At 42.4% G+C, this 21,296-nt stretch overlaps 1 protein-coding gene across 1 annotated transcript; it reads left to right on the top strand.

Moving 5' to 3' along the window:
* Positions 1 to 12,694: 12,694 nt before the first annotated feature.
* On the top strand, positions 12,695 to 15,672 carry LOC307086630 (E3 ubiquitin-protein ligase TRIM35-like; the record flags this gene model as incomplete). The annotated part of the gene is made up of 6 exons (XM_079751903.1): positions 12,695 to 13,312; positions 13,618 to 13,713; positions 13,860 to 14,090; positions 14,364 to 14,386; positions 14,738 to 14,856; positions 15,089 to 15,672. The coding sequence occupies 6 exons, from the start codon at positions 12,695 to 12,697 to the stop codon at positions 15,670 to 15,672; spliced, it is 1,671 nt and encodes a 556-aa protein (XP_079608029.1).
* Between the last annotated feature and the right edge of the window lie 5,624 nt (positions 15,673 to 21,296).

The raw sequence follows: 21,296 nt of genomic DNA, 5'->3' as shown, positions 1-21,296 counted from the left end.
TGGGAGAAGGATCTGCGCTGCTCCTGAATAAAGACAGAAAAAAGGGAATTTACAATTTAAATAAGATCAAACAATATAACTGGGCATTTTTTTTAGGCCTACTATTTAAAAAGGCCAGTAGGCTACTCACTTAATGGGAAAAGTGGCTCCTACCTTCGGTCAAAATTTTGTGGATGTTGGGCGACAGGGATGTCACTTTTATTCTCAAGCAGTTCTCCAAGCTTGCATTGGTCAGACGGTTCCTCTCGTGTGTCTTGATTGCATTCATTGACGAAAAGCTGGACTCACACGTGTAGGTTGATGGAAACATCGTCAGCACATAAAGGGCAACTTTCTTGATACCCATGTACTCTTCTGAGCATCCGATCCAGAAATCCTCCACGGAATGCGCACTAAACGCATCACGGACGAGGGAGCTTGACTGGAAATCGATGAGCTCCAACTGAAGCGTTGCCTCGTCCAACGAGCTCATGGTTATTTTGGCCAGTGAGGAGAATTCCTCGCTTCGCGTGGACAATGGGTCGCGGACAAAGCCAACAATTTCCCTTGGGACACATTAGTCTCGGAACCGCGACTGAAAGTTGTCCCGTAGCTTGTCAAGGAATTCAGTCATAATTCCTGTCACTCGCCCCCCTCCCTGTGATTTTAATGTTGCAAAGTGCAAGAGCCTTCCACTTGCTAGATCAGACTGGAACAACTCCAGCTTCCTTGTAAACAAATCCATCTTCTCGATCAGGTCCACAATGGTTTTCCCTCTCCCTTGTAGTTGCAGGTTCAGCTGGTTAAGATTGCCAAAAATATCAGTTAAAAACGCAATGTTTGAGATGGACATTTCACCTTCTAGAAAGGCCAGGTGATCGTCTGAAGCACGCATCTTGCTCATTCGCAGGAAGGTTTTCACTTGATCTAGTAGCGCACAGAAGCGCTCCAGTGCCTTTCCTTTACTTAACCAGCGCACGTCATTGTGAAGTAGCAGATCTTCGTAGCAGGTCTCTGACTCAGCAACAAGTTGGCGAAAAAGACGGTGCTGTGTGTTTGATGCACCCCGGACAAAATTAATGACTCTCATCACTTTATCCATGACACTCTTCAGCTCGCCACTGAGTCTGGCGCACAGGACACTCTGGTGAATTAGGCAATGTAGTGCGTGCATTTGTGGTGCTATCTCCTTCAATCGGGCCACCAGACCTCTGTGGCAACCAACCATGGCAGGTGCACCGTCTGTCACGATGAGGTTTATTTTCTCAAATGGTAGTGCATGTTGTTTAATCAATTCCTCCACTTTGGCAAACATAACATCCCCAGTGGTGTTCCCTTCTAATGGAATTAGAGCCAACAACTCCTCCCTGAACTCCTTCCCATCAAAATACCGCACGTATATGCACATCTGACTGATATCAGTGTTGTCTGTACTCTCGTCAATGGCAACGGAAAAGTAGTTGGCCTGACTCAGGCCACTCATAATTGATCCCCACACATCGTCAGATAGGCTCTCTATGCATCGGGAAGCTGACCTCGCTGAGAGCGGCATTTGTTTCACTGAGGCAATCACTCCATCCATTGACTTATCTGTAGCCAGCTCCTCCAAAACAGCCACCATCACTTCCTTAAAAACCTCTGCGTCCGTAAATGGTTTGTTGTGACGGGTAAGAACCCATGCTGCTTTAAGGGACGCACTTGTAACCCTCTGCTGCTCGGTGAATGACCTGACAAGTATTTTGTTGCTGTGTGCATATCCAGCCTCCAATGCTTTTATTTTATTCGTTCGCACCTCTGTCCCAGGAGGATATGCGTTTTTGAACTGGCCATGTTTTGTCTCATGGTGTCTTCTGATGTTATATTCTTTGCAAACGGCAACAGCCTCGGTGCAAATGAGACATGTAGGCTTGGCATTAATAAATGCAGGCAGGATAAACGCATACCTCTGCTTCCATTCTTCTTTGTAGGTCCTGCATTCTCTGCATTTTTCTTTTCAAGGCTTAACGACATTTTGCATCGATAACTAGCATAGCAATGTTCATCTAATCATTTTTACACGTCATCTAAAAGAATATTTGTATACGGCAGGTTGCTAGGCAATCGCCTGTTTCATGAGCGACGACACGAGATGCAGCAGGCGGCATAAAAACAGCGAACATAAGCAAATAAACGTTTTAATGGAATTAAATTAAATGCGTTTTAAAAGTTAGATGATGTTTATTTTATTTTAATATAATAAAATAAATAATAATTTAAATAGTAGACCCCCCCCAAAAAAAAACAACCTATGGCCCGCGATGCCATTGTCTGAGAAAAAATTGGCCCGCGTCCAAACGTAATTGCCGACCCCTGCTCTACTCTCTAGTAGACGTTCCATTCATTCATTATCATTCAAACGCAGAGGCTAGGCATTGACACACGGCTATTGCTAATCCGATTAGGAGAGCTTGGTCTAGATCCTGCCCATTTGTTGGGCAGGATTTAGTAGGCTATAGGTCTTTTTACACTGCCGAGCCAGTTCGGTCGCAGCTTGGCACGCCCGGCGATTTCACCTTCTTATCTCAAGTTTCCTGTGTAAAACCGGGGGGGTCAAATCCCCCGTTCGTCACGCTGCGGGCTTTCTTGGTTCACTGGGGTAGGCGGGGCTGTGCATGGAGTCTCTGACCTCTTTAGAATAATTTGTATTATTGCATACTCCCGAATGTTTACATTTTTTTATGAATGAAGACACCACATGCAATAATGAGTTCACGTCTGAGTGTAGACTACAAACGTGATTAACTATGGTCAGGGATGTTATATAGTAGGCTACAGTAGGCTAACGATGCTCTTAGCATCCTATGAGTACCCCTGGAGTCCTCGTTAGCTACGAGCGTTTTCACGACGTTCGTTACCAACGATGCTTTCGGGAAACGGTGTGAAAACTACGATGCTCGTACGACGCACTTCACGATCCACTTAGGCTAACGATGCTTTCGGGAAACGGGGCCCTGTGTTGGTGTCAAATATAAATCGGCTGTGTTAGAATAAGAAGTGACAAAGTGACTAATCAAATAACATGTTCTCAATTTCATGAGTCTCAATAAGTGGAGTTAGGGATTTTAAAAAGTAAAATAATAAGACCAAGTAATACAGATGTGAAATTTGTTAGGTTAATGTTTTGATTTGGAGTAGATTATTTAGTAAATTTGACACTAGATGCACTGTATGCACAGTTGTTTGCAAACTTATTTATTTCTACACAACTTTGTTTTTTATAATGTTGAAAACATTGGTCTTCATACCATCCCGGGGGTGGTGATTTGCAGAAACTCCTCAAGGACATCATGTACACTCTTCCCAGAGTTTTCCCTCACCCACCGTGCTCGGTAGAGGGTGTCCTCCGCCTGGATGAGTGGCTGATCATTGTGCTCTAGCCACTCGGCCATCTCCACCACCTGCTCCAGAGGCATGGATGGAGTCTTACAAACAAACCGGGCACTGACGAGGAAAGCTGGAAGTTGTATTGATGTTGCAAATTTTTTGAATGTTAAATGTTAAGTCCCAAATAAAATGTTGACATTTCGATGGTGTGAAAGTGTGGTTTTATTAACTATGGTTTTGTGTCCCGTTTGTAAGCTGTAATAGCCAACGATGTTGTTTAGTTAACGAGCAAGCTAAGTAACGTTAGTTATAACTGTAGGTACCTTGTGAGTAGTTTGACTCGCAAGCTACCTACAGTATAACCCTTGCACTGCGTTACCGGTTGGTGCCGGTTGGCTATCTCAGGCTCAGAGCCATAGCGGCTCTAGGCTGCCTGGCAGAGATGCTAGCTAATGTTGGCGCTCATAGTTTTCATTGTGCTGTTGAGCCTTGGAAACTGAGACCTGCAAGGTTGTTGGCAGGGATGCACATCATGTCGGTGCAATCCCTTGTCTTAATTTAAGTTTTATGTTTACAGAGATTGACAGCTCAACAATGTCTTGCCACGTAAGGCAATCACTGACCATGGCAATCAATGGGTGACTCAAGCTTAGCGGACGTTGGATGGTAGCACAGCACACAGTCATGCATATCACAGATATTTTCATCTGATCTAGAAGCAATCTTTTGGTATTTTTAGAGTGCAGTACTCAGTTACTATTTAAACATGTTTTTTCTAGTATCTCGTCGTTCATATTTAATAGGAGTTGATGGTGGTGGGCGTAGTGTGTCAAAAATCCTGCTTATGTAATGAGTGTGCCTGCCCGTGATATGCGCCAAAACTATCCATTTTCATATTGCACAGCCTGTAGCTACCTCTTTGGCTCTTTGGTTTAGAATTGGTTGCAGTATGTTTCTTTCCTTAAGATAAAACACACAATAGTAAAAAAAATAATCTGGAAACAAACCTTAATGAGATTTTCCCCTGAATCTCTCCCCTTTGCCAGTCCAGGAGTAAAAAGACAGTTCAAAGAAAGTCAAATCTTTTAATATTCTTATCTGGATTGTTGCAACCCAGTTCAGTTGAACCAACCTGACCCAACTAATAACTCAGCAGCTGGGTAGAACTTAGGCCCCGTTTACACAAGGACGCTTGCGGGTAAAAACGATAAAATATTTTATCGGAAGTGCCTTTCGTTTAGACGGTGACAGTGTTTTTGGGGCTTAAAAAGGCAAAAATCTGAAACCACCCTCCAGAGTGGAAAACTTCAATACGCTCCGCCGTAGCGTTTCCGTCTACACTGCCAAGACGCAAAACTCTGCTCAGATCTGCTCACGTCGCGTACGCGTTTATGTCACATACATGCGCCTGTACAGGGAAATAAACAAACATGTTGGATTATTTCCATGTGTCGGAACGTCAAGCTGCTCTGGCAGCTGTAATAAACTTACAGGAGTCTTTCCACGAAATGTACAGGATATGTACAGATAGTATTACTGAACAGAGAAGGATCTGTAATTATGTTTTGGTTTTCGCGGCGCAGATGAGAAGAAGGAAGATTCTACGCATGCACTCAGACATGGCGGTGTTGTGTGATAGTGTATCACAGCACCACCTAGCTGCCTGACATGCATACCCAATCGAATTCCACACACTTTTGCGTCTGACAAATGCGCCGTATGCAGGCAGATTTCCTCCCGAAAACGCTTGTCTAAACGCGGAATAAAAAGTGAAGACGCAGCCTTAGTTACCCTACATAAGTAAAAGTAACCCAATAAAATTGTCAATCCAGCGGTTGGGTTGATATATTAACCAGAGTGTACCAGGGATACCACTTGATACAACGGATAAAGGCAGATAAAAAAGGAAATCCCTACACCCAAGACATATAGCCTGATGTCTCAGATGTCTCAGATGTCTGGTTAAGGTGACAGATGGTTATGAGCAGTAACGCGTTAGAAGTAAGGCGTTACTGTAATCCAATTACTTTTTTCAAATAACGAGTAAAGTAAGGGATTACAATTGCAAAAATAGTAATTCGATTACTTTTACTTTCCTGCAAGCAGCCTGCGTTACTACGTTACTAAACCGTGATTTATTTTTGCCATAGACAGTAAATGAATTTGGGATTTTGCCGTATTTGCTTTGTGAGACTGTCTCGTAACAATGACGTCGCCTATAGCGGCGCGACGTCTAGAAGTAAACAACAGACACGAGTGTGCAAGACATGGCGTGCGGGAGAGAGAGCGAACATGGAGCATTTAATTCATGGAAGTTCAGACATTACTTTGAGTTTGACTCGGTAAAAGATGCAAAAAAACATTAACGTCCGCTGTACACTCTGCGTGGGAAGAAAGATTTTGTCTACAGCGAAAAATTCCACTTCAAATCTGAGCAAGCACCTAGCAAGCCGGCACAAGAATGTGAAATTCAATGAGACACCCCGAAATCCCGACATGACCGCTGCAGCAACAGAGGGACCCTCTCCTGCTAAACAGGTGAAAATAGACTTAAGAGCGTCAGCGACAGGACTTAGTGCCGCTGAACTGAAGAAGCTTGTCGCTCGCTATATTGTCGAGGACATGTTGCCCATTTCCACTGTAGACTCTGATTCATTCCGAAGCATCCTAGAAAAAATACCAACCAAAAGCGGTGTCAAGCTGCCGCAGAGAGTCATTTGCAGGATACCTTGAGAGAGAATACGACATAATGGAAGGTAATTTGAAGGCTGCACTCGGAGATGTAGACTTTGTTTCCACTACTGCTGACATTTGGACGAAGAATAATAAAAGTTTTATGGGAGTGACGGTTCACTGGATTAATTCCACTTTACAACGCAACAAGGCATGTAAGAGAATTAGAGGAAGGCACACCTATGATGTAATTGGAGCAGAGATCGAAGAAATTCATTCATCATATCAACTGCATAGCAAAGTTGTTGCCACTGTAACGGATAATGCATCAAATTTTGCCAAAGCATTCAGAGTATGTCAGCCCTGTAATTTGGAGTCTGAATCTGAAAATGATGAAGCAGGTGATGACGAGGAACCGACTTTTACAGATGTAGTAGAAGTTCTTTCATCTGGTGATTGACAGTTTAGCCTCCCTCCACACTACAGATGTGCATCACACACAATTAATCTGATTTCAACAAGCGATGTTGACAAACATCTAAATTCCTGTGCAGACACCAAGGCTGTAAATAGGAGTAGTATTGCAAAATGCACCGCTCTCTGGACTAAAGCAAGTCGATCAACATTGGCCTCTGAACAGGTGGAGGAAGTCAGCCACAGGAAGCTAATGGTACCCACATCTGTAAGGTGGAATTCCCTGTATGAGGCCATTTCCAGAATCATCACAATTCCAATGAACGAGCTGAATCCCCTGTGTGTAAAACTGGGAATCAAGTGCCTTAATGAAAGGGAGTACCTATTTTTGCAAGAATACTGCACTGTGATGAAGCCCTTGACAGTAGCACTCGACATCTTACAAGGGGATGAGTGCACCTATGGGACTTTACTACCAACGCTCACAAGCCTGAAGTCAAAGACACTTGCCCTGAAAGATGACCTCTCCAGACAGCCAGCCTTCCAGATGCCATTGTAAAGGTAAGATTATTGTTTAATAATTGATTTGGGTGGTTTTGTTAAATTTATTATACCATTCATGGTGGGCAGATGTTACACTTTGTTTGTTTAAAGCAGTGAGTACTATTACTTAAATGATAAAAGTTAAATATCAGTTCAATATCAGGGATATTGATCATCATTAATCATAAATATTAATCATAACATCAACAGAAGATTAAAATAAAGAGTTCAAAATAACCTCAACGATAATTAAATCTCATACAGTATTGATAGGGCATGAGATGGTTTAGGTCAGTTAGGATCACAGAATAATTAAAATAGAAGATTATATAGAAAAATAAATATATTCTTGTTTATATCGTATTGTATTTTACAGGCCATCAAGATTCGTTTTGATCCTGTACTGGATAGCCAAGAGGGACTTCTTGCAGCGGCCACTTGTCCCAAGTTAAAACTACGATGGCTGAGAGATGAGCGTAGGAGAGAGCATGTGAAGGAGCTGGTAAGAGAGTGTCGTAAAGTTGCTCCTGCAGCGGACAATGCTGCTGCTGGGAGGTTTGAAAAGCTTCTGCTGATGCGGTATAACCACTGTTTCACTCCAAAAGAAAACAAAAAAACATAGGGCCTTGTCATAAAATGAGACTTGACTAACACACACTTTTCCGCTTGCCTGAACCTGCAGACATATGACAGGGGTCAGATCCCCTCCACACACACACACACACTCCTGAAGCACTCCCCTCCACACACACACCCATACAGAAGCACTACCCTCCACACACACACACACACACACATACACACACACACACACACACACACACACACACACACACACACACACACACACGCACACAGTAACAAATCCCTCTACATAATACACACACATCACATACACGTAGATGCAAACCTCAATCCCACACAAACATAGAGGCAGCCCCCTCCATACACACACACAGTGACATTCACATCCACCCACTCAGAGAAACACATCCTTCCACACGCACACAGTTTAAACACATACTCTTCTTTGACATTAGAACAGCCTAAATGTGGCATGCAACAGCATTTTCTGTTTTGGTAAACGCCTTACTCCTCTCTGCACTGCAACTGTTAAAAGATGTAATTGTTAATAGAGACTTTGGTTTTAATTGTTTTATTGCTGTATTTTATTTACATCTATTCGAATGAAGGTGTGTATACACACCAAAACGATTTTCTTTAAATGAGAGACTGTTGGATTTAATTTATTTTTTTGTTTGCAATGTGCATAGTTAAAAAGATTGAGACTAATAAAAACAAGTTTTAAAAAAGCGTATTCAGGTTGTGTATAGCTAGTGTGTTTTTGAAAAGTAACTAAGTAAAGTTATTAGTAAAGTAACTAATTACTTTTGAAAATAAGTAATCAGTAAAGTAACTGGATTACTTTCTTGGATAAGTAATCAGTAACTAATTACTTTTTCCAAGTAACTTGACCAACACTGGTTATGAGTGCAAGTGATGTGCAAATCCGCATAGAGTCCAATAAATAAATGCATTGTACAGTTATAAAGTAGCCTTCAAGAAAACCAACAGTATATAAAAACAGTAAAAAGTTGTGCATGTTATACAGAGCCACTAGAGTTCATGATATGCTGGTGCAGCGATGTAAAGTTGTTAAGAAATGTAAGAGTTCTGCAGTATGTGCTGTTGAGGAAGCGGGAGGTTTTTGTTTTGATGGCCCTCAACCTTCTACCTGATGGAAGTGAATTGAACAGGGTGAAATTTACCTTGAAGAATTTACAGGCCTCCGTGATGGATTTGGGCCTCGTAGGTGTCTGGAGAGATGGGGAGTCTGCAGACACACACACACACACACACACACACACACACACACACACACACACACACACACACACACACACACACACACACACACACACACACACACACACACACACACACACACACAATATCACTTATAATACCCTCTTGCATTTGCATGAATGCAATTTTGGCTTTTATAGTATTTTATAGTGTTAGCTTTATTATCATTAACACATACACAAATACATACACACTAGCACACACACCCATACACGTAAACACACACACACAAACACTGAATATAAAACACACATGCTGAATATTATATAATTTATATATAGGCCTATGCAATTGTCATGCCTTTTTAAGGCATAATCGTAGAAGTGATTATATAAAATAAAGACAAATATTTAACATGGCAAACCGGGCAAGTTCTTTTTAATATTTTCATAGTATAATGACACAAAAGTAAAACAGCACAAAAATCACATACTACAGGAATGCTTCCGCCTTTGTTTTTTTAATGATCATAGTGTGTGCCCAACTTGTATAGTAAATACAAATAATCAATTATAGAGCGAATGTAGAAAGAATATAAGAATATACATTTTTTGCTTTTTGTTAATTCTACCTCCATTAATGGTATATTCAACAACCCTGATATGGACTGTGTACTCCTTTCAAATTTCTTCTTCTTTTATAAAAGTTCTAATCACATAGAATAAAAATTAGAGTATATAAAGAACATTATTGAGAATTTCATCAGGATATATATATTTCCAGAACATTTTTTTAAATTCCTGTTTTTTCTCTAGTAGGATTCACATTCAAACATCAATTTGCTTCAAGCATCTTTTTCAATATATCCATTTAAGTTGAAATAAGAACAGTATTATTATTTTTTATTAAACGGCAAGTCTGAAATATGGTCTGTGACCAGCAGATGGTGCTAACATAATTTGAAATAACTTTGACTGAAGGTACATTTGAAGGCCTTGCCTTTGTTGAGTGGAAATCAGAGCCAGAGAGAGAAGAGCTGCAACACTCTGATCTCGCCGGCAGGGTGGTCAGGTGGTTCATGTAAGCCTGTATAGTTCCAAAACACGCCGCGCTGCTGTGTTCTTCCATGGGACTGACGGCAGCGATTGCAATATTGAATGGTTAATATAAATTAAAAAACACATACCCAAGTACTTTTCTGACTATTGTTGCATATTTGTAAATGTCAGTTTTACATTTGGAGTGGTAGGGTGACAACTGCAAGCTACTTAGATACGTTTTTAAGTTTGAGGGAAAGTTTCACGTTCATGTTAACATGGGTAGCACTAGGCTACTGACTTTAGTGGCTTAAACTTAACTTTTACCTTACTACATCTGTTCTGAAATCAAAGATATGAACATTTGAGTTGTTCATTTTTGCGCAACTGGACTATTGGATTTCTTTGATTTTGCTTGTAATTCCGATTCACTTACCCGTGGTCAGAGAGCAATTGAGAAAGCAGAGTAGCAACAGTCCATTTAGCATTTAGTTTCCAGGAAACTTCTTCTGATGAGGCAGGAGCTGACCACACAACCATGATACTTTTAAGATTAAGCCATACACAAAGTATCACATATATTAAAGAATAACAAATCATTACGCTTGGATGAATAAAATAGTATTTTTTTTATTAAACAATGGGTGAGACAACAATATGTGTGTGTATCCAACTTGAAAAACAAGAACAAAGTGAAGGAAGGAACAGGGATGAATATTGTATATATAAGTGTTAACAAGAGAGGAATACGGTGAGGAAAGGAGACAATTAAAAAAGCAATACAAGCAAAATTGACCACGGATTATAAAACCCTCCAGCAAATGCAGATTCCACTGCCTATCATCTGCACGCTGCAAAGGGGGATGCACCATGTAAAGCTGGACCCAGTGTTTGAGATGCTGAGTGTTTAGAAAAAAATCCTCTCCACATATATCAGGCTGAGGTTTGTGGAACCAAAAACAAGTGGGAACAAGGACTAAGAACAACGAAGCAAACATACAGTAAGTGTGAACAAGAACAGCAAAGTAGAGCCAGAGGGTATCAATAAATGTAACAAAGTTACATGTGTGGAACAAGAACAACAAATGTGTAAACAGGTGTGCGTGTATATCTAACTTGTAAAACAAGAACAAAGTGAAGGAACAGGCTGAGGATAAAGATAGTAAAGTGCATCGGGTCGAAAGGAAGGACAACAATCGCAGAAGTCGCCGCCGCCACCACCAGCCACCAGCAGTCTCAACCACCAACAGCCGTCGCCAGCACAAGCCGCCACCACTAGCATCAGAAGGCGACACCACCATCCTTCGCCACCACCAGCCAGCTCAAGCAGCCATCGCCTCAAGCAGCAGTGTTTGCCGGCACCAGCCAGCTCAAGCTACCAGCAACAGCAGCCACCGCCATCAGCATCATACACCATCAGCCGCATACACCATCAGCAGCAGCCGCCGCCACCAGCAGCCACCACCAGCACCAGCAGCCACCACCTGCAGGAGAGTGAAAATAATCAGACAACACCTTGAATAGCCTGTAGGTCAATGAGTTTCTCCACACATGGTCAAATTGCTGCCAAGTTGGGGAAGGGGTGGACAGAAGCTTACATTATGAAAAAAAGAATGACACTACTGTCTGTGTAATAACATTTGAAAGCTGGTCATTATGGCTTATATTTTTTGTGTGGAATAATTTCTAATCATTTATGTAATCCATCATCTTTTTCAAGGGTATAATTAAACAAAAGCAACCTTATTTCTACTAGCTATAGCATCAGACACACAGTACTCCAACACCGTAGCTAACACCGTCAGGTTCAGCAGATTAAACCCGTCGTTAATCAACCTTATTGATCCTAGTAATCCTACATCAATAACTAACTAAATAAAAGTTGTCAGAGATTCACTACTTAACTTCTGGTGCAGTGATACCTTCACAGCTGGCGAAATCGAGCTGACTAACTAGCAGGCAATGACAGAAAATCGGTCGTCTACCAAAATAAAAATATATAGAATTACGATGTGCACATACAAATAAAGATCAGTATATGTATCATAAAGGCCCTGTGATATAATATAGAGTTGACAATTCAAAAGAGGTAGCAATTTAATCAATTTACCCCCGGAAATACCTTCACAGATGGCGAAGTCGAGCTAACAAACTAGCAGGCAATCGGTCATCTACAAAGATAAAAATATACATAATTACGCTGTGCATATACAAATAAATATCAGTATATGCATCATTAAGGGCCTCTGATACAATATAGACAGTTGAGAATTCAAAAGAGGTAGCTATTTAATGCACTTACCGCAGAAGTTACTCGACGGCCAGCAATGGAAATGAATGATCTCCTACGCCGTAAATGGATGTTTTGGAACTATGCGACGCTCCATAACCCGAAGAAACGCTACAACGGAGTCCAATGGAAGTGTCGCCACTCTGTTATATCTATCACTCTGGTGGAAATTATCCATCTGGTAAACGTCCAAAAGCTGAAAATAGATCAGAGATACTGGTGGCGCCGGTGTTTGTCAACAAGTCAACGCAATCAAAACATTGTTTTTGTTTTACAAAAGTGAATACATACATTTGAATATGCATATATGCATAGCATAGCAGTACACATTTCTTACTTTTATTCAAAAATGCTAACATGCAAAGCTGGATTTGAGAGTGGGAGGAGCTTGTGTGCATAGTCTCAATCTGTTGGGACAGATATCATATCACATTCCTATTGGCCCTTAGACTTCTCCCTACAAAGGCAGACTGCTACATATAGGTGACATTAACAGGGGCATACATGTAAACCATCAAATTAGATACAACTGACTGAAGAAAAAGCGGAGACCAATATTGTCAGAGTACTAAATCTGCTGAGCGTTTGGATGGCAGAGAGAGGCGCCAGTGATGGTGATCCAGGGGAGAGGGGGTTGCGGACACAAGCGGATAAACAACCTTCTCTGGCTGAAGAGGGCAGCGCGGTTCTAGAAGCTGTCCCGGACCGTCAAGTCGTTAACTGCCAAGAAGGTCAGGCCCAGCCCGCTGGTCCTCAAAGCACAGAGGCTCCTGGGTCTCCTGAAGAGGACTCCGGCTCAGAGTGTCCAGGATGCCAGGCCATGGGTGCCCTGGTGCTTCCCTGTGGGCACAGGCTCTGCACAGCTTGCGTCCAGCTCAGCAGCGGGGGCCAGGGGGAGATGGGCCCCGGCAGCTGCACCGTTTGCTACGGGACCCAGCTGATGGACTCGGTTCTTCACACCCTGCTGGAGGTCCTGTTCCAGGGCCAGTCCAGGAGGCCCCCGGAGGGAGAAGGAGATGGGAAGAAGGCAGCTGTGGAAGCAGGGGACTCGGGTAGGGCCGGTGTGGAGGAACTCTGCTCACGGCACGGCCAGCTTTGCACCATGTTCTGCTTGGAGGAAGAGGAGCCACTCTGTGAGGAGTGTGTTGAGGAGGAACACGACCACCACCACTGCTGCTCCTTACAGGAGGCCGTCAGGGCTTGCAAGGTGAGGGACAGAGGATGGAACCAAACACTAGGATTCAGTCGCAAAGCAGTAAACATTGATGATGCAATTGGTCCGGGCCATTTATAGCTTAAATTTGTTAAAGCAGGATCAGTAATTGAATTACCCATTTCAGGAATTTCTTTTTTGAAAATAGATTACTTTCACTTCAAATTACATCTTTTGAAGTTGCTTCAGAAGTAAAGCAACTTCAAAACATTCGCCGTATACAACTGTTCATTTTTTGGAGTTTGCGATTTGTGTGACATTCTTCAACTTCGATTTGAATGTCCTTATTTTAATTTCAGAGCGAGTTGCAATCTTCTCTTCAATCCATAAGAGAGCAGCGGGAGACTCTGAAGTCCATTAGGGATTCCTGTCAGGACACTGCTAATTATGTCAAGGTACTTACTCACATAGTATCTGTTGTTATGGAGACACTGTTACATGCACAGACACACACATATTTTAAAACATACATATCTTAAATATATCTTGAAAGTATGATTCTGGTACCCTTAACCGAAGGCCTCTCACATCCTGACCTCAGAACCAGTTAGTGCGCACGTCACAAGTGCTGCGGGAGGAGTTTGAGAAGATGCACCAGTTCTTGCGGGACAGAGAGGCAGCTGCCATGACATCCCTGAGGGGGGAAGAGGAGGAAAAGAGTCTGCGGATTGCTGAGAAGATGAAGAAACTTACAGACGGCATAGACGAACTGAAGGACGCTATGCAACAGACGGAGGAGGCCATGGGGTTGGAAAACCATGTCTTCCTGAAGGTTAGCTGCTAATCCGTTGGTCATAGAGACAGAACAATGACAGACTCTCTCAAATGTACCCATGGGCTCCAGTGTCCTAAAATAGTAGCAAAGTTCTGATTCGTTTTCATATTTTAAATGGTGATCATGAGCCTGTACCTTCCCCCTGTCCAGATTCAGATACGTTTCAATGAATTCAGGATTAAACTCACCTAAAACGAAAGCGTCTATGTCGTTGCTGCAAACACTTTATGACCCTAATTCAATTTCAATGTCTTTACTGTCTCACAACAGAACTACAAGAGGGCTTCTGAAAGGTATGTTCCCTGACATGTTCATCATGAAGGTCGCAGGCATTTTCATCTCACAATGGAATGCCTAAAACCATCGACATGTATACATAGATGCCGCATTGATTATTTAAACCCATTGCTGTGCTACTTCAACAAGACCGTAAATAATACAATTCAACAGGGCAGGCGCATTTTTCTGGATAAAAAGCACCATAACGTTTACATTTATTAACCGATTTGAATCTTTCGCTTTTGTATTCATATTAAATAACATTGCAACACTTTAAAAACTAGTATTCTTTTATTTGTTCTACTCCACGTAGATCATAAACCCTTGAATTAAAATGATTTTTATGTGGGGGTTCCTTACTGTAGGGCTGGGTACAGAATAGCTGAGCCAGAAGAGGAGTTAGGATCTCTTCTGGATGTGGCCAAACACCAGGGTTGTCTTAACTTCCATGTCTGGGAAAAGATGCTGGAAACCTTTGAATATGGTGAGTTCATGAAAAAACGGGAGTTCGTGAAAGAAGGGATTTGTAATACAAATTTATTTTTACATTAATCTTGATTATCTCATTATTTTTACCAGGTTTAGAGAGTTATATCATTCAACAACACTTTGAATACTAGCACAGACAATGGCAAAAATAACACTAATCAAAATGCTAATCGAGCTGCCTGTGTTTCACGAGGGATGGGGCTTAAAGTTCTATGTTTCTGCACTAGTCCCAGTGACTCTGGACCCCAACACAGCCTCTCCCTGGCTGAGCATTTCCACAGACCTGGCCAGCGTGTGTTCCTGCGAGGAGACTCACACGCTTCCAGTTCCGGCCAACCGGGAGAGATTTGTGGGGCCGAGGGCCGTCCTGGGCTCCGAGGCCTTTGAGGCCGGGAGACACAGCTGGGAGGTCGAGGTGGGTGACAACACCTGCTGGTCCCTGGGAGTAGCAAGAGAGAACATCAGCCGCAGGAAGGACTCCTGGTCAGGAGGGTTGGAGCCAGGTGGGGAGGAAAGTGTGGCCGGCCTCGGCGTCAGGGAACTCTGGGTGGTTTCCCTCTCCAATGGCCATTATCGTGCCTTTCCCAGCCATGGTAGCGGACCGATCGGGCTGAGACGAAGGCCCCGTCGAGTCACGGTTCAGCTGGACTGGGAGAGGGGTTGTCTGACGCTGTCGGATGCAGTGGACAACAGCCTGATTTACCGCTTCAAGCAGCAGTGGAGCGGCCCGCTACGGCCCTACCTCTCCACCACGTGTACCAAACATCCGCTGCGTATCAATGCCAGGAAGGTGACAGTGATCGCAGACTAAGACGTCCTGTTCAGAAGGCTGTCGTTGATGTCCAGAGAACACACCAACAGGGTTTCTCTTCAGGAATTAACCATTCAGTGTTCCTCAGAGGCTTTGTCTCTTGACGGTCAACAAATATGGTTATGAAAGTGTGAATACCACAATATAAATCCCATTTAGTGGTTAAGGTTAGGGTTATTTGGATTGAATGAAAGGATTGGATTGAATTGAAAGTATGTACTAAAGTATGTATTTAGAAAGGTACACATTTAAATATAAATTTAATAGGTAGTTAGCTTTAAAAAAAAACTATATATACGGTTGTTTCACACTTACAGACTATTTTTAACCTTGTGTCTGTGTAGATTAAGATAAGAACTTTATTTCATCCCATGCATGAAAATTCACTTGTTACAGCAGCCCATAGAATATAGAACGATGCAATAATCCAGCAATACATGCATACATACATCAAATAAAATAAAAAATCACACAGTGATTACAATGTCATGCCAAAAGGGCATAAATGTACACCCCTAGGGGTTTCAAAATAAATGAGGCTAAGAGGTCCTTCACTACATAATAAATACTTAATTACACATGGAAACAGCGGTTTACAGTGGAAAGTGCACATTAATACATTGAAGTATTGCAGTATTTAGGTGAAGTGATTTTTGACAGCACAATATTTCACAGTTGTGTTATAGAGTCTTATGGCAGATGGAACAAAAGACCTTCGGAAACGTTCCTTCTGACATGCTGGGTGTAATAATCTTTTACTAAAGGAACTGCTTTGCGCTGCCACTGTCTCATGGAGAGGATGAGAGGAATTGGACAGAATTTGTCCAACATCCTTCTCTCCCCTACCACCTCAACAGGCTCCAGCCCAGGACAGAGCCAGCCCTTCCCACGAGCTTATTGAGTCTCTTCCTGTCCCTCTCAGACAACCCACAACCCAAAAGACTACTGCATAAAAAATTACAGATGCAACAATATTGTTATAAAAAGTCCTTAAAAGTGAGTCAGCAAATGGAGACGACTTTTGCCCTTCTTTGTAATCGATGGTCTCCTTTGGCCCTAGATTACAGCATGTTGTGAATTTACAATGATTATTCTGTTTGTGGTGAGTATGTTTATCAGTCTAATTCTGCTGGGTTTACACTGTGTGTGCATAGCAATTAAATAGTTTTCCACCTCCATCTCATCCATCTCTTTGGCTCTCGCCATGCTGACGGGAAACACTGTTCACTCTTGCGCAGTCTCTCCGAGTGAGTATCATATGATCTGGCTTTACTATGTAAACACATTGCTCCAGAAATACACAAACCACACCACACCAATGCCATCGACCTTCTTCCTAAAATAGAAAAAGCAACAGTGACTCAACACAAAACCAGAGTGGAGCCCCTACTGTTGTCGTGTAGTGGTTTGTATTGGCATCGATAATAGACACATTTCTCCGATGACTGCAAGTGTCTTAAGTTTTCAAACCATCTCATTTGGGCTGAATTATTCAGAGACAGCAATTCAAGAATCCATTGAATATCCAATAACAAGAATAGTGTTGATTATAATTAAAATATTAAAAACAATAATAATTAGATTAATAATTAGTGTCATATCAAAAAAGGTAGAAAGTGTAAGAAAAATGTCTCCTGTACTCAGGGGCGTAGGAATGAGTTTAACATTGGGGGGGGACACATATCGGAAACCTGACAGATCCGGTATAATTTTTAGGTGGGACAAATGCGCCTGTCTCCGATATTGGAGGGGACACGTCCCCTCCGTCCCCCCCGGTTCCTACGCCCTTGCCTGTACTAAAGGCTTTGGAGCAAATGTCCCATATTTGCAATACAAGAGGCTGCAGTTTCCGGACCGCTGTTTCAATTTCAATGGCCATCGTTTTTCTATTTATTTAAGGGGATGATATAATACTTTTTTGTCTTTTCCCTTTGTTTCAGACTGTTATATGTTGTACATATACCTGTACGTCAACCAAGCTAGAAAACCCGCTCCCCAATAAGTGTGTGAAACAGCTTGAACTTGCGTCAGACTGTGCAGTGGGCGATGCTGAAGTGAAGAAGTCCTGCCTCCCAGCTACCCGCAATGTTTACAACTTCTCGGGGGTGTGGATTTGCTGACACACGTGCAAGCATTCGCCCAATACTTAAAGGGGCCTTAAAGCGACAAATCAGACCGTTTTTGAAAGACGCTGAAATTGGTTTTGCAAAAATGAACAGTGTGAGAATAATAAGGGGTATTTATTATACAGGCATGTAACCCTATTTTAGTAGTACCCCCAAATGCAATTATTATTGACACGGCGTCCACTTCTGCCACCTAGTGGGGGCCAGTCTCATCCATTCATCTCCCGTGCTCTCCACACCGCCGGCAATCCTCATCAGCTCCAAGTATATCAACCCCGGTTCTCCAGACAATCATCGCCAGATCGTAATAGACTGAACAGTTCATATAGCTTCTTGGCCCCATCAGTTTAATCCTACTTTCTAAGAATTATCCTGTCCCACCAACCTAACCCGTGCTTCCTTGTTCCCCAGTTCCATGCTCCTCCACCCCTCTGTCAGGACTTAGCTGGACCTGTTCCGGATTCCCCCCATTCTCCAGCGGCCGGATTCTCAATAAATTCCTCTGTACCGTCAATCTTGTCGGGCCTACCCCGTGTTGTGCTTTTGGGTCCACTACCTCACCCCTGAGACCCTAAAAAAAAAAAAAGCATGATATGGGATATTTTCTAGTGGAATTCTGTGTTTTAAACCAGTGTTTTAAAGTCAAATCTATGTGCAGCGATGCCGAGTGGCCTGATTATAGTATGGTCATCTGATTATACTCAGTTACATTATATATATCAAATAACATGGCATAACATGAAATAGGAAAATCAAATCTAAACTATAATAGAACATTTACGGTATTCAAGTTATCAAATAAAAAATCGAATAATACATTCATAATTAATTAAATGTAATTTAATGTAGCCTTTATATGACAGGATATCAGTGCCATGGGGTGTGTGTTTGTGTGCCATGATTGTCTGTGTGTCAGTGTTAATGTTAATTGTGGACACAGGCCTTAAAGGGAGACGGAATTTGGGTTAATCCAAAGAGATCATAAGCAAAGACAAAATTGTTGCGTCATGTTAGCCTGTAAGATCAGATGAAAAATAATGAATACAATTTGCCCTTGTGCTTTCGTTTTTATGGCCATTCTGACACAGCTATACTTTATGGTGGTTGGTGTCAGTAACATTACCCTGCCACATTCTTAAGTGTTTACAAATACATGACTACAACTGCTTTCGCATTATCCCAAATGGCCCCTGGTACACTTATTGATGAAAGTGCACAGTGCACATGGCTTTACAAGTAAGCTATGAGTCAGACTCATAAAATAGGAGCAGCATTGTTTACTTTGGGAAAAACAGGTGTAGGGGGTGGTCGAATGTGCAACCAACAACAGCCTTGAGGTAGTAGTTTCCACGATAATAATAATGATTAAATCCTTACACCGCCACTACACCCCACATCCCCACCATGTCTTCTCCGAGCTCTGAGCGCTCCCCCTGGGCCTGTTAATGAACAAAATGAGCACACGCTTGATGGGAGGAAGAGCAGCGAGGGGGCATTCAGAAGGCCTGATGGGCAGTTGTGCTTGGCAGGTACCCATTCAAAGCTACTAGTTTGTACAAACAGCCCCCAACTTCTCCACCAAGCGGGGAACTGGCACTGGCACTGCCTCAACGTTAAATGGATGACAAAGTTCAGAAAGTTTATTGAAAGTCTATCAAAGCGGGGCCAAACTTCGAGGCCAGTGTCGGAGTGCGCACGTGGGACTCCCAGAAGGTGTTAAAACACCAGGAGCCCTCTCCCAGAGCGCTGAAGGAGGGATCAGATTATGCTAGGAGGCTAGCAGGTGCAACATTCAAATTAAAGAAGCACCGGCCAACGCCGCCTTTGTGAAACACTTTTACGACCCGCATCTGTTTTCGAGGCCCCGCTGCGCGCATGTCAATAACAATGCTTTACGACCAGGGAGAGCTGCAGGGGGGCATGCCTCTGCATTTAATTTAGTTGAAGCTTGGTTATGATCATACGAGTGCTGCAAACAGATGATGGACTAGGACCACCTTTAACAATGTGGATGCTGTACCAAACGATGTATTGCAGTTTAGTGGGGGGTTGAGTGGGGGTAAGTAGGCTGCATCTGAACATGTGCTGGTCTAGTCTCATTAATTATACATGCACAACCCTCAAGATGCACCACCAAAGCTTCCTTGTGTTTACGCATATCGATGTTTGACCATCCTCATCTACAATTTATCCAAGGTGTCATATTCATCTTTATGATCATAATTGCAAAAAAAGTATTGCCAAAGTCCCTTTTTACCGTAATACCATGATATTTTCCATATAGTAGGACCTGTCCACTGTGCAGCGTCTAACAAAGAGCTGTTTACACAAGAGCTTGGATTCTCTCTTGAAATTCATTCATCTGAGGAATTGTCACGCGTACCAACGTTTCTTACGATTGTAGCTTGCATTTCTATTGTTAAACTTTATCAAAAGACATCTCAGGGATCGGGATGGAGTACACATATGAAACTTGCATCATGTACACACCAAATTGTACATCATGTGTAAACATGGTGGTTGTGAGAAAGTTGTGAGTGCATTATTCCTTTCGGTTGAATAGATTCTAGTTTTTCTATCTAAAACAGTTGTACAATCTAGATATGAAGCCCTATCTGAAAAGATTCTTTGTTGCTAAAGATTATAAATAATAAAGCATAAAAAAACAAAGTGAATACTCGGGCTGCCGCTGATCAAATCTTATTCGAGTTTGAATGGAGCCTGAGTGTCTGGAGAAAGCATCTCAAATAAACCATCTAGTGTTTATATCCCACTGTATCGTCTTGATACAGTTCATTTTCTGCCGCATGTTTAAAAGTCTCACATGATTAAGCCCAGGTTACATTTGATATTTAAGTATGCGCATGATCAATTCATGCTTGCATTTTGATACTTAAAAAGCGTATAAACCTTACATATATACCTCTCGTCCGTGGTTGCTCGGCCTCTCTGCTTAACTCAGAGCCTTGGCATTTTAATGTAGCATAGCTAGACCTGTTAAGTACACAATAAACCAGTGGGGGGAAAAAGTCAACCTTTTTTTATTTAGCCTTTAAAAAAAGACCCCTCCTTTTGCTTGTTGACATCATGGACAGATTGCTGCCCTCAACGTTGTAGAAGAAATCATCCACACAACGGTTACACACGAGGCCTGTCAACCTCACCTATAATTGAAGCCCTGTGTACTGTGTTTACGACGATGAGTCTGTGGCACACCAGCTCAGCAAGCAACTCCTGGAACCCGTATGAAGTCATGCCTCAACCGCGCAGACCATGAACACCCAGCTTGTGGTCCTGCTGCTGTTTGTTTCCAAGAGGGCCTTTTATCTCCACCTCAGCACCTGTTTATTTGCTTTTGCTGTAGCTCAATTTAGCGTGATGTCATATGGCGGTGTTAACGTGACCCCCTTCGTCTGTTTGCCTGATTGCAGACCTCCGGGCCATGGGGGTGCGTTTGTCATTATTCCAGAGAAGCGTTATTTCCATGATCTTAGCCCT

The sequence above is a fragment of the Pollachius pollachius genome (genome assembly GCF_949987615.1).
Source record: "Pollachius pollachius genome assembly, chromosome: 15".
Taxonomy (NCBI): domain Eukaryota; kingdom Metazoa; phylum Chordata; class Actinopteri; order Gadiformes; family Gadidae; genus Pollachius; species Pollachius pollachius.
The sequence above is the reverse complement of the archived record's forward strand: the minus strand, read 5'-3'. Positions and strand labels throughout refer to the sequence as shown.